This window comes from Cheilinus undulatus, linkage group 18, assembly GCF_018320785.1.
Source record: "Cheilinus undulatus linkage group 18, ASM1832078v1, whole genome shotgun sequence".
Lineage (NCBI taxonomy): Eukaryota > Metazoa > Chordata > Actinopteri > Labriformes > Labridae > Cheilinus > Cheilinus undulatus.
The window spans coordinates 23,269,065-23,283,445 of NC_054882.1; the positions used below are offsets into that span (position 1 = coordinate 23,269,065).

Here is a 14,381-nt window from a genome sequence, read left to right on the forward strand (position 1 = left end):
CATCAGAAGGAATCAACATGCTGCTTCTCAATAGAACTTAGAGCATGTGGCCACAAATATGGACAAGTCACATCTCACAGTAATCTGAGACTCTCCAATCCCCCCTGACAGATTGAGGGACATCAGAGTTGGTGAGACTGACTTTAGAAGCTGACCCTTTCTGGAGGTAAGACATAACTGGCTTTAGAATAATGTACAAGTAATGGTGGAACCACCAATTTTTCTTTTATAATTCCAACAGATCTATGAAAATCAAATATTGAATTACTTAGGGAATTTTAGCAGTAATGCAGCTGACAAAAAAGGACTGATATATGTCGTTTAAGTTTAATGAAACGGTTGTAAAACAGACTAAAATAACTAATTTTTTTGACTATACCATTTATTTCTCTATATAATTCCATCGGAAAACCTAAAAAGAAATCACAAATACTACATTTTAAAAATTAATTTAAGCTGAGATAAGGCTCACAGTAAAATCAAAAACAGATATACACCACATACGAATAATAAAACTGAGCAAAAATCACACCTATTTTACTATTCATACATGAAATTTAATAGATTAACTAAATTTACCACTGGATCACTTCAAATTTAACAAACCTATGGCAACATCTAATTACACCATACCTAGACTGCTGTTATTCCACATGATGATTTATGTTTTAAGACACCATTTTGCAATCCTAAATAGGCATTTTTCACCCTAAAATTTCAGTATTTGGTATAAATCCTACCCAGATGAAAATTACAATAACATGTAGCACTACTATTCACCTTTGTAATATGTGAGTTTCATCATCTTATCATGGTTAGTTATGATTTAAGAACCATTTGTTTGTGACCAAAAGAGGTATAACACTGCATTTTTCAAGTTCTGGGGAAAACAGGAAGTTTGATATGCCCTGGGCCACTGTTGATTGGTAGGAGGGTGTGATGTCACTGGCCGTGATGACGACTGATCACTGATTGGCTGAGAAAAATCATTCTGGTACCGTATCACAGCGTGCTGGTGGAAGGTCACAAAGGAAGCCCTAACTTATATTTGAGGTCTTTAAAGTCCTTGACAGATCCCATAAAGTTTTCAGTTTTGATATTAAAGGTTATTAAAATTAAAATTATCTATTATACACAGCCTTGAATAATATGTTTTGATTTTAATATTCTAATAATTAGTTTCAGAGGGCATACCAACTCTCTTACAAGATTAAACCCAGTAGCTGCGGGGAGGCCACATAAGGGGACAGCATTGTTGCTTTAAACAGGACAGGGACGTTCAAGACCACTAAAGTTTAAAAATTAAACGCAAAACTAGATAGAGGATGCCTAAAGAAGTAGAGCGTTATTTTAAAAACACTATAATCGCCTCTGACACGCCATTTCAGACATATTTGTAGATTCAGAGTGTTTTGTCCGCTTATCTAAAACGTAACTTCTCTATGAACACCTAACTCGCGGGCTATTTGAGCAGATGAACACATCCTTTTCCGCTTACGTCACTTAGGCGGGAAATAATCGCTTCCTCGTAGAGGACAAGACAAGACTCATTTTAAACCCACATTTCACCGTTTATTTCACAATTAAACCGTCTAAATGCAAATCTAGAGTCTTCAGCCGCACCTCTTCAGTGCTGTGATGTCGACTTCATCCGTGTCTAAGGTAAAATCTAGACATAATACCGCATGCAGTGTGAAAACCCCAAACTATAGCAACATGACGGTGTAGTCACTTTGTTTACGTGTTTGTCAACTGTCACTGTCTGTGGCTCAAGGCTGTTATTCTTTCAGGGCTGTTTCGTTTTTAAGCCAAGTGCTAAGAAGAAAAAGACGCAGAGTTTGGGTGAGTTACCACATAAATAAAGTCTTTTATGATGAGAATCTGTCAGATAACTACAGTATGTCTTCAGTCCTGCTCATGTGTGGATGTCATTTCTCAACAGAGGATTATTTCATCCATGGCTGTGATGGAGCTGAGAACAGAGAGACAAGATTTAAACTTTGTCAAGATTTATGGGACACAATTAAAGCAGAAACAGAGGTGAGGACGTATGTCATGATGTGAGATAATATATGTTGTATATATTTCCCAAAACATTCTGGATCAAGGCTTTTTCATTTTTCTTAATTTCATGAAAAGTTAAAAAAAAAAAAAAACAACAACCTGCAGAAACACAAGTTGACTTTTATTCTTTGATCTGGCCAATCCATCTTCTTTGCAAGGTTAGGAAAAAGCAAGCATGTATCCTGTGAGAACAAGCATGAATACAGTTATTTTACTCAATTTTCTCATCAAAGTTTTGAATTTCATAAGGAAATACCTCACTATCTTGGCAAAACCAGCTTGGTTGTCTGATTGATTAGTAAGTTAAAGTCCAGGAGGAAAAAAATAATAATTTTATGGATGCTTGATACCAGCAGCATGATATCGGTATCAGAGATAGCAACATTTCTACGATATATCGGCTGTAAATATCATCTATTGGCTGCAGAATGTACAACTGTTCCATTAGGTATTGGTGGGTTTCTAGGCCACCACACACTCAAAGAGACCCACCATAAATCCTGAACATTTTTAATGATGCTCCAAACGTAAAACTATCGTCTGTTTACTTCCCCACTTTTCTCTCAGCCTCTCTTTGCACTACAGACACTTGGTGTGTTTTTCATTTTAAAAAAGGTGTGTTTATACTGGTATTGGCCAAAATTAATTTGGAAATATCACTTTATCTGTTTATCTTACACATTTTATTTAGGATTTAACAAACCCTCAAGTCGCAATACAAAACGTATTGTAAAAGTTCAAGATTGTTTTATTTTTAACAATTTTCTAATATATGCAAATAAATGAGATTTAAGTCCCCTTACTTTTTTTTTTTTAGTTTTATTTCTCTGACAATAAAAATGTAGATTATTCTTCATATTTTCATTCATGAACACAGGAAATTCTTTTTAATTCTAAGGTTATTGTATTGTATGTATATTGCTTCTTTATAGAATGTAACACCAATAAAGCCACATAAAATATGTTTTTATTAAGAATAAAAGTAAAAATAGATTTTGCAACATACATTTGTTTCTGTCATTGATTTAAATCTTTCATATTTGTACCACTTTTTTAATTGATCCTCCAGGTATCATTGCATCCCAACTTTTTAGGCATTTAACTGAACATGGTGGATGTGATGAACTTGAAATACTAAACCTTTTTTTTTCATAGTCACCAAAACATAATGCTTTAACTCGGCTCCAAAGCCTTTTGCATTGCATTTGTTATACCAAAACCACAGTTGGAATAAATACAATCACTTTTTTTTTTAAGGTTTATTTTTGGGCATTTTGTGCCTTTATTTGATAGAGGAGAGGACAGTGGATAGAGTCGGAAACAGGGAAGAGAGTGGGGAGAGACATGCGGTAAAGGGCCTCAGGCCAGATTCGAGCCCGGGCCGCTCACGTACATGGGGCGCGCGCCTTATCCATTCTGCCACCTGCGCCCCCAATCACTTTTTTGAATGTCTTTTGACCAAATGTATTATGGAATAGCCTAAATATTAGTCAAAAATCAGGCTATGATAAACCATTTTTCTATCATAAAACTTGTTTTTCCATTTATTAGACTTTACAGGATGAACTCAACAGGAAAATCTTAGACAGTTTGCTGGACTTCACAAGGAAGTGCTCCTCCACTCGCCAGCACAGTGACTGGGCTGCACAGATGAGGGCGAGTGAGATTCCCACAGCAGCTCTTGTGCTCGGTAAGTAAATGAAGAGACAGATACTTTTAACATCTGCTGATTGAATGCCAAAACAAAACAAATGCCAAATTACTCTCATCTCTGTTCTGTGGGTGTTTTTGGAGTCTAATTCTATAGTCTGTCTTCAGGTGTGAATGTCCCAGACCACGACATGACCTTTCAGAGTCTGTCTGAGCTGCTGCAGCAGTCTGTCAGCCCTTACGTGGCCTCTGTGCAGGCCAAAGAGTGTGGAGGTAAGGTACTCCTTTATGCTACTCTATGATTTTGTTGTGTGTCTCTGTTACAGTTTGAATTTTCATTGTCTGTTTTGCCTTTACAGCATTAAAGCATTTGATGAAGAGGGTCCTGGAGAGGTTAATGGACACCACAGTGACGGTGGATGATGAGGAGGAAGAGGCAGAACAAACCAGCACATCGCTCCACAAGAGTGTGCACTGTTCACTTGGATCACTCTGTGATTGGTACAACGCAAAAACAAAGGTGTGATGGTTTAAGAATAGTTTACTTACTCTAATCTATATTATTCACAATCAAATATACAGATTAGCGATATATACGCAATTTTCTCCTCTCCTGAACTTCCAGAAATCCAGTTCTGGCACTCCAGGAAAGAAGCGTAGCTCTCCTGTCAAAGATGAGCCACAGCAGCCTCCTGTTGTTATTATTTTCAAAGATCTGGAGGCTTTCAACTCAAGAGTTCTTCAGGACTTCATTCTTATATGCAGGTAACAAGTAGCTCTGTGTCTTTCAGGATTTTTTTTTCTTAGTCTTTATAATTTTAAATGACAGTAAGAGTAATTTCCAGTTCCTCTAAACCAGTCCTCTTCTGGCTTGCACTCTCACTGCTGCAAGCCCATGAAGGCCTGAGCATGGTTACCTCTTGGCACCCTTTATAAAGCTTAATTCATATAATTGTTGAGTGTATCTGGTAATTTTATGGGTGATTTTGTTTAATCACTAACTTGGTATTCATATCCTCTCGTGCACAGCCGCTACATTGAACGTCTCCCTCTGATGTTCATTTTTGGTATCGCCACATCGCCCAGCACCATCCAGCACATGCTGCCCCACTCGGTGTCCTCCCTGCTGTGCATAGAACTCTTCCAGTCTCTGTCTTGTACACAGCACCTGTCCACAGTCATAGACAAGGTAGATTTACTCTCATAGAGTACAGTAAAGTGGAGAAGGGATGCTTCAGAAGGCTAGAGAATATGGCAGCCAGTCACATACCTTGTTAATGTAAAGATATGCAAGCTTTACCCCAGACACTGAAAATGTATTGTTCAAAGTCATTTCCATTTATTACGAGTGGTTTTGTTTGAATGTAAACCCCAGAGGTTTATTGTGTTTTTTGTCATATCTTTGTTCACAGTTGATCCTGACTTCTCACTTCCCCTTCAAGCTGAACGGTAAAGTGATGCAGGTGCTCATCAGCATCTTCCTCTACCACGATTTCTCAGTGAGAAACTTCATCAAGGGCGTTCAGGTACCAGATACTCCAGCTTTGTAATCCTTTATGCATCTGTCCTTTTGTCTGTAAATCTCCTTCAGACATGCTGTAATCAAATGTTGTGTTTTTGTCTCGGACCAGCTGGCCCTGCTGGAACACTTTCACTCTCAGCCTCTCAGCGTGCTCTGCTGTAAGAAGAAGGAGGCTCTGCTTAACGTGATGCAGCTCAGTCACGGCGACTTGGAAAGGATCAGGCAGCTGCCGTCTTTCAAGAGGTACACACTCAATTTGATCTCTAATTGGTTGTGTAAAGACTGTTCTTTGCTAATTAGGAGCATGCCAAGTTTCCAAATTCTACTACATTTTTCCCTAAGGGAAATTTGCTCTGCAGTGAGGTAAAAACATGAGAAACACAATTACAAAAATTCAGTCACAAAACTGAAATGTATGAATTAAAAAAACTTTAGCTGTTATTGATTGATGGCACACCCATCTGTTTACCCAGCTGGGAAAGAAAAGGTATATCGACTCTTGGTGATATTTTTGGTGAGGAGGGTTTACTTCCTTTCCAAGATGTGTGACAAGCATAATCTGTCTCACAACACCTTTTTCTTTTTCTGACAATTAAGATCTGCTATGATTGCAAATAAGATTCTGTTGCACAGTCCTCTTGCAACACATTCACTCTACAAAACAATATCCACCTTCAACGGTACTAAAGGCCTAATTTCTAGAATCTATAGTTTTCTTTCGCAGCATGCTTATAGACCCCTCCATCTAGATACTATTTGGAGAGCAGATGTCCCTGATATGAATCCCACTCTCAATTGGGACAAAGTTTGGCTTAATATAGGTCTTGCTTCTAGGAACTCCGACCACCAACAAATTCATTACAACTGTATACACAGGTTGTATTTAACACCCAGAAAATTGCATAAAATGAAAAGGGTTACTGGCCCTCTGTGCTCTTTCTGCACTTTAAAAGCAGTTGGATCGTTTATACATATGTTTTGGGAATGTCCTAACCTGACACGCCAGATGGATTTGTTTCACGCATCCATCTGGGAAAACTTCAATAGGAAATGTTTGAAAAAAGGCAGAGGCTTTGTAAATCTCAGAGTGTGATTGGATGAATGTTCTGTCTCTCACATCTCTACGGGCCAATCAGAGCAACAAAAAACGTGACATAGCCGCTATCAAGCTGCGCGTGTGCAGGTACTAAGGAATAACGCGAAACATGGCGACTATAGACATGTAAGTACTCGACCTTTGTCGTTTTTGAAAAGAAAACAACTCACTGCTGTTCTTTGTTCTTCTTTTGATGAAGAAATGTTATCAGTTTCTGATAAAACTGGTGCTTTAGCAGCATCCATGCTAATCTCTTCCTCCATAACTGCACCAGCTCTTGCTGCTGCTTGTTCACGTCACGACTCTGCTGCGCCTGAAAGTACTGCCCCTTGTTGCGGATTGGTCCTGTCACTTTCTAACCGGGCCCAAACGGTTCAGATGGGAGCTTTGCAAGATGGATTCGCCAGTGAAAAAAAAAACAGGAAACGGCCATATCTATCTGCTTTGCAAGGTTAGGAATGTCCCCCTGTGGCAGCGTTTTGGAAGTCGGTTGCGTCTAACCTCTCCACAATATTTGGTTTAGTGCTGCCTTGTTCACCTTCAGTTCTGATATTAAATGACCTCCCACTGGCTGGTATTACAGTTTGTAAAAAACGGGCTTTACTGGCCAGGCTTATGGCGGCAAAAAAGTTGGTGGCTACACGCTGTAAACCCCCTCACTCTCTTTCCGTTCAGACTTGGCTTCTCATTTCTTTAGACGTAGCTTATTTAGAGATGTCCATTGCCCGCATTCATGGAGTGAAAGACTTTGTCATTGAGATGTGGTCTGTGGTAATAAATGTCCTCCAAAAGTGCTTCAATAAATAGATAATCCAAAAGGTTTTTATTTGGTTAGGGGCCTGGTTTAGTGTGGTTTTTGTTTTATATTCATTTTATTTCTTCATTATTATTATTGCTTTTCTTTTTAGTTGTTTGTTTTCCTTATACATGTATGATTTAACATGTTTTGGTATGGGTAAGGGACTAAAAACAGCAAGCGCTTGTCTGATATATTTATGTACTTTTACTTAAAACATTTCAATGGTGGACATATGCATATGTGTGTTGGTATACAGACTTTTATGTCCCCCAAGCTCTGCGATATTTAATGTATGCATTTACCTGTTAAATTGTTAAATGGAAATAAAAGGTTGATCACCAAAAAAAAAAAAACCTTTAGCCAACTGAAGCCACAAAGCAATGTCAAACAAAAATATGTAAGGTAAATAAGTAGTGAAATGGGAATCGCCTGACTGCAGTTAATGTGTCTTAAGTGACTGTAGTATAAAGACACCTGTGTCTGGAAGATCCAGTCACTGGTTAATCATACCTGAAATGTCTCAGAAAGGATCCTAACTCTGTTAAAAAACAGAGTAGAAGTTTTCTTCTCCTCTTAGTGACAAACCTGGGAAAGCTCAGGAACAGCACTGTGCTTGGGATAATATAGACAAAGAAATGATGGCGTTTATTACAGACATCAACACCACACAGAAAAGACAATCCTGCCAGGAGGTCACCCCTCATATGATTGCTGAGGGGTGTTATGATCAATTGTGATGCACAGGAATCTTGTGTCTTGTTTAACTTTTAAACCTAAACCTAGGATTTTAAATCAAGTCTATTTTGTGTGTTTCTCAGGTATGTAGAGAAGCAGGAACCTCAAGAACAGGTGAATCTGTCGACGGATGACGCTCATTTAAAGGTACATTCCTTGTTTTATCTCTACGCAATAATGACTACAGACATGAGAGCAAAATAAAAAACTTTTCTATTTTTTCAGGAGGTTTGTAAGAAGCTGATTAAGAGCCTCCGTAAATATCATAAGAACTATTACCCTGTGCTGAGGTGCCTCCACACTCTGACCACATCTTTACCTCGATATCCACTTGGAAAACAGGCAAGAAATTAATGGATAGATTTTTTTTTTTAAGGATGAAATAACTTTGTGTAGGTTTTTTTGAAAAACATATTTGCCATAACACTGTAGTATCTGTGTGCCACAGATCAGAGAGCTCCATTTAATCTGTCTGGAGAAGAATGTTTGGGAAAATGAAGATTACCAATCTGCCTTGAAGCTCCTGAAGTAGGTCTGCATGCTGGGTGGGATGGTGGTTTACAGACACCAGGGAGGTAAAGAGGGGTTGACTGTTGGATATGTACCTTGGATGGGTTTGATTGCAAGCCTTTATTTTCCAGACTTTATAAATATCATGATGGCATGAATGTTGTTTGGTCATGATAGTTTTGTGGTGATGGTCTGATATGACAATCCTTTCTGTGTACTGTATGCATGTTTTATGGCTGATGCTATGATGATGTTTAACACTCTCCTGTTTAATTACTCCAGGAGTATTTAAGTGTATTAATACACACTCAGTTAATAAAAACATTAGATATTAAATCTGTAGGGGAAAAAACAAACTGTTTTTTATAAATATAGACTGGTGTCTTGTTTAGCTAATGTATTTTAAGTGTTTAACCAACAGATGGCAACAGCCTCAGAGGTATTTGGAAGAAAATTACTCCTCCTGGTGGTTAAAGTGACCATACTACGCACTAAAATGGTATACCTAGGGGATACCTCAGTTGATCGGCAGCCTATCATGATCATCCCATATTTATTAAAAATGAAGGGTTGAAAATAAAGTACACAATGCTAGGAGTCAAAAATCAATCGTCTTGTTTAACTGCTCCAGCAGCTGTTCCTTAGTCCTTAACTTGAAGCAGCTGTGTGAAAATCCCCCCAGCTTTGTTTTGAGTCTCTCTTGTTCAAAAATATCAACCCAAAGTTTAAAATCTTTGATGAAGCCAGCAGAATAGAGACAGTTAGCTAAGCTGACATAATGTTCATGAATAATTTGTTTAAGGTCCAGTTGGCAAAATGACTGTTAGCCAAGGGTAAAGTCACAAAATGTGTTCAAATATACTTTTAAGAAAAGGAAATTTGTGTTGTGGTGAGAAACTTGAATAGAGTTGTTAAGTAGTGAAATCTGTTCCAGCATTATAAATCATTTTGATTTTATTTATTCAGCTACTTGTATTGTTCAGCCTCTTGACTTAATAAACTTTATATTTTTCCTTGATGAACATATGTAATGAAAAACCACATGTAATTCAGTTTTCATAGCTGAAGGATACTCATTGTGTTTCTCCTTTTTAGAGTTTTTTATTAGAAGTAAAAGCATGTTATAATGAATTTTGCATTTTACTCTTGCACTCATAGTAGTCTCATTTAAACACAAAGCTCAATAGACTGACAAACAACTAAAACAGCTGATGCATCATAAAATACGATCGTGTCAGTGTCAGTGATTGGTCCATCTGACTCATAGTTGACAGGCCGCAGAAAAAAACCTGATCAGGTATCCGTAATTGTACTCTTTTAGGAGAATAATACTTTTTTGGGAACAACTCAGACTCGAGTTAAACAACAGCCCAGTCTAAAGTTTGAGGGTTTCAGGTTTCATGCTTCACTTTTCTGTAGTTAACCATGTCTGGTTTTCCTGCAGGATGCTCGCTAAGGATGAGCTCATAGTTTTGCTGCAGAGGTGTGTGGAGATTTTACAGCCTGTCAAGTCAAAGAAGATGAAGAGTGCTCGTGTTCAGTTGGAGGAGCTGCTCGCTAAGTTTAAGCAGCTGGACAGTAAGTTGTAAATATGAGAGAGCACCTGCATAGTTTTCTCTGCTAATCGACTCCTTACCTTGAACTGTTACGTTTCTTTTAGTGCTATTTTTAAAGATGTGTTAGACATTGAAAATGTAATTCATGGACTACTTGATTTATTTTAATTTAATGGAAGTTTTTATCTTTTTTTTTGTTTTGTTCTTTACTGCAGTAGCTGCTGAAACTCCTCCCTGTGTGGAAGAAAGTCTCACATCTCCAGTGAAAAATCTTGGAAAGAAAACTGATCTATTCCAGCTGCAGAAGGTTTTCAGAGTTAATTTATCTTCACCACATTTCTCTTTTTCTGTTATCCTTAAATTCATAAATTGGTTCTCATTGTTCTGTAGACACTGCTGGAAATGAACGAGACACGGCGATCCAAGAAACTGAGTCCGTTTGAGCTTGTTCGTAACGAAGCTCTGGAGTTCATCGACGGCTTAGTGAAGTGAGACATTATTCTGCAGCTCTGCTGAAAATGATCTGTAGCCGTTTTATACTATTAAAATACACAAACGTTTAATTCTTCTTCTGCTTTCCTCTCTTTATCTCAGGATTCACCTGTCCCCTCCTGAATCTCAGACACTGAATGAAGTTTGCTACTACAGCTCGTCTGCCACTGTGAGGCGTCACCTCAACGCAACACCTCGTACCTCCATTCAGGCTGCTCTCAGCAGTCCCTACTATTATCTACAGGTACATCTGTACATAACAGTATCTTCACATCAGGAAATGATCAACAGATTTTAAAAAATATACTTTGTGGTGTAATTTATGTAGAACATTTGAAAAAAAAGGCTTTACAAGGACTTTAGAAACAGAATTCAAAGAAATACAAAAAGTTAAAGGAATAAAGATCTAAAGGCAAATAAAAAGAAAATTGAACAGCAAGAAAAAAAAATTTAAAGGTAAAAAGGAGGGTAGGAACCGAATAAAGATTTATCATCAAGAAATAAAAGGTAACCATTAGAAGTGGTGAAAGCAGTAGAATAAAGTACTGATAAATATTAAAGCATAAATGAATTCCATAAAAGAAATAAAGTGTTAACCAGTAAGAAGAGAGAGTCTTTATAATGCACAGTCAAATTTTAAAATGTCCACCATAGAGGAAAGAAACGGTAAAAAGTGATAAAACATTAAGAAAACTAGAAAAGCACTCAGAGAGCGCAGACCTACACCATTAGCACTATCTCTCAACAGTGAAGAATCCTTTAAAAAATCCCTGGATCTGTCCCCATGTTCCCCCCACCACTCGTCACTCGCCAATGACTTTCTCCCAAGTGGGGTGGTAAGACAGTTAGGCAAACCATTGGCTTCCCGACGGGTGGCCTATTGTGGCAGAAGCATTGTCTGCTGGTGCCAACAGATGCACTGACAGTCTCACCCATGGTATCACTGGATGACTGGAAGTCATGGCAGAGGGTGAATAGTCCTCTATTCCTCCCAGCATTGTGAGTATTCGCTACAGTTTGCTGTCTTTCTCTCTGTTACACTCCAACTTGTGTCCTCTACCGGGCGTGTGTATTTCAAACTCTATAAACTCCAAAACTTTGAATGGAAACACAGCCAAAATGCTACTGGGATTGAAGTTACTCATGTCTGCCATCCTCTGGTGTAAAGTGGTAACAGCACAGAGCTCCACCATTAGCTCTATCTCCCAATAGTACTGAATCCTTAAAAAATTCCTGGATCCAGACGTTGATCTGGATCACTCCCAAAATCTAATCAGTTATGCCATTTCTGACATTTCCTGAAAGTTTCATCAAAATCCGTCCACAACTTTTTGAGTCATGTTGCTAACAAACTAGCAAACAAACCCACCCGATCACATAACCTCCTTGGTGGAGGTAATGACAATAAAATCTAATACGATCAATCAAAAAGGGAACAACAGTATAAAGAGATAAGACTTTAAGAAAATGACACTAAAATTAAAAAAGAATTTTAGTGTAAATTGTGTTGATGGTGTTTACAAGTTCTTGTAAACCATCATCAAAATTACTGGCAACCACGCCTCTGTGACTGACACCATTTCTGATTGACTGAAGACACCCAGCAACTGACCAGCATGCTCTAAAACCTGTCCAGTGCTGTATCTTCTGTAGAAACTGGACCTTCAGGAGATTTTTGGCAAGCATTTGTGGTTAAAAAAAGAAAAAAAAATCCCATCAAAAGACGAGGCCGAGCTTTTAGACTTATCAGGTCCTACTCATGCCAAATAAGAGGGAGAAACAAAAAAAAAGCATTCCAAACTTACCTAAAGCTCAGGTCTCAGGAGGTCAGCGCCATTCATTTACAGTGTATTGATGCTTGAATTAAATTTCCTCTCATGTTCCACATCCTCTGAGAGTAAGACAAACAAGAAATGCAAGTTTTTAGTTAAAACTCTTTTTGTCCTGTACATTACTACCTAAAAAAATATCTGAAGACTGATAAACTGGAAAAGACATCCCTTTTGTGTTTAGAATAACAACCTTAAGACGGAGGACTGCTCTGTCTCTAATGCAGCTCCTGATATCTGCATCGCCTACAAACTTCATCTGGAGTGCGGCAGGCTAATTAACCTCTATGACTGGCTGGAGGTAAGTTTATATGCTTCATTATTTAACACTAAGGATTTACAGCACCCTTGTCCTACAAACTTTAGCGTTTGGCAGTTTGTTTTTCATTCTTTGGAGGACAATTTATTGATCCCAAAGATCAATGTGTCACAGTATTGATGTGTAAAATCAATTATTGGCCCAGGGTGGACTGTGTACTGAAAATGTGTTTGTTTTTCAGGCTTATGCTACTGTTGTTTCTGCTGCTGAGGGCAACGATCCTGATTCTGACAGTTTTGGGAAAGTGGACGAAGTCAAACAGTATCCTTCTGTAACTTTTTACACATTTTTCCATGACAAGTGAGGTGCTAGAAAAGTTATTTCATATAAACCAATCAAAAACAAATTTGTCTAAACCACTTTTGTGAAGTTTTCGTCCTTAGCGTGTTCTCCAGCGCTCGTTTCATCCGAGCCGTGTCCGAGCTCGAGTTTCTGGGCTTCATCAAGTCCACCAGACAGAAGACCGATCACGTGGCTCGACTCACTTGGGGAGGCTGCTGACCCAACAGGAAAAAACCCACACCTGCTCTTCTCTTGGTACATCTGTGGAAACTCACTTCACTGAGGCTCTTAACAAATTTGACGTGGATTTATCTTTTGTAATGGATTTTTGTCTAATAAAATAAGAAGTGTCTGATGATGAAGGCTAAGTTTTTAAACAGAGCTCTTCACACATTTAACCTCTGAAACAAGACATAGGAAGGCTTGGGGTATCTGTGGTGAAAAGGATCTGACATGGAGCTAGCATTCTGCTCCCCCTACATTACAAACAAATGCTGAGTTTGGAGATAAGAGGAGTGAACTTTGCAGGAGTCCATTTCAACAACTGAGTAATATCATAGAGAAAGAGTGATGAAATCCAGTTCAACATCTCCACCTCCAGTGTTGTATTGTGTTTATACAACAGTTTTACAAGGGGAATAATAAAAAAAAGTAAAAAACAACAGAAGACCGGAACAATGACAAAGAACCTATGGTTGTCAAGATACCTACATGAAGATCTTTAGTATGAAACTTGTAAAAAAATAAACAATACTGATAGTTGTTTTGATACCACAGCAACAAAAATTAATCCCTATGCACCCCGCACTGGAACATTTTTATCTAAATTGCACAGATATACACCTATCTTGTGAAATGGATAAAAGTTTTTATAGTTTTGTCATTTTTCCCACAAAGATTTATTAATATAACAGATTATATCTTAAAGGGGCAGTGTGTAAAATTGAATATCAACAACTTCTAATTGTCAATTCTGGATTACAATGCTCATTTCTCTGGTGGAAACAGTGGCAACCTGTGAGATAAAAAAAAAAAATGTGCATCTTTTATTTGGTTCTCTCTACGTTTCCACAGAAACATGCAAAATGCAAAAATCCAAGATGGCCGCGTCCGTGAAGGGACCCACCCTATGTATGAATAATACGTTCATTTTAAATTAATTTTTTAAAATAGCACTTTTTTTAGGTGATTTAACACTAATTAATTAGAAATATTGTTTCATTTGTACCAAGTTTGTTTCACTAAGTGCAACTTGGCTATATGTTACACACTGCACATTTAAAACCTGTGGTATTCAGCGTTTAATGGCCTTGAAGATTTGCAGTAAACATAAGGTACTTTTATCAGTATTAGAAAAACAGAGTTGAAGGGTTTTATCTGTCTCTTTCTTGGTCCCCAGCTAGCATTATTCCCCCTCATCCAAATCCACTCAATGGTCTGACCTGCGTCATCAGACATCTCCTTAACTGTCTTTTGCATATGTCCCAGGGCTTTCAGCTCTGTGTAATGAAACTGCCAGCCTTGCTA

The 14,381-nt window shown here is 38.0% G+C and overlaps 1 protein-coding gene across 2 annotated transcripts; it reads left to right on the plus strand.

The window, feature by feature from the left end:
• Nucleotides 1-1,511: 1,511 nt before the first annotated feature.
• orc3 (origin recognition complex, subunit 3) lies at nucleotides 1,512-13,210 on the plus strand. 2 transcript variants are annotated; one of them, XR_005993272.1, is made up of 20 exons: nucleotides 1,512-1,662; nucleotides 1,791-1,842; nucleotides 1,943-2,040; nucleotides 3,616-3,754; nucleotides 3,883-3,987; nucleotides 4,074-4,234; nucleotides 4,340-4,479; nucleotides 4,744-4,903; nucleotides 5,127-5,240; nucleotides 5,346-5,479; nucleotides 7,950-8,013; nucleotides 8,092-8,208; nucleotides 8,315-8,394; nucleotides 9,821-9,954; nucleotides 10,148-10,239; nucleotides 10,323-10,420; nucleotides 10,527-10,668; nucleotides 12,481-12,554; nucleotides 12,754-12,833; nucleotides 12,968-13,029. XR_005993272.1 is itself a non-coding variant. In XM_041811983.1 (20 exons), the coding sequence occupies exons 1-20, from the start codon at nucleotides 1,639-1,641 to the stop codon at nucleotides 13,071-13,073; spliced, it is 2,157 nt and encodes a 718-aa protein (XP_041667917.1). In that variant the 5' UTR covers nucleotides 1,512-1,638; the 3' UTR covers nucleotides 13,074-13,210. The 2 variants fall into 2 exon arrangements, 1 of the variants encoding a protein (XP_041667917.1); XM_041811983.1 differs by having other exon boundaries at nucleotides 12,438-12,554; nucleotides 12,968-13,210.
• The last annotated feature ends 1,171 nt before the right edge of the window (nucleotides 13,211-14,381 follow it).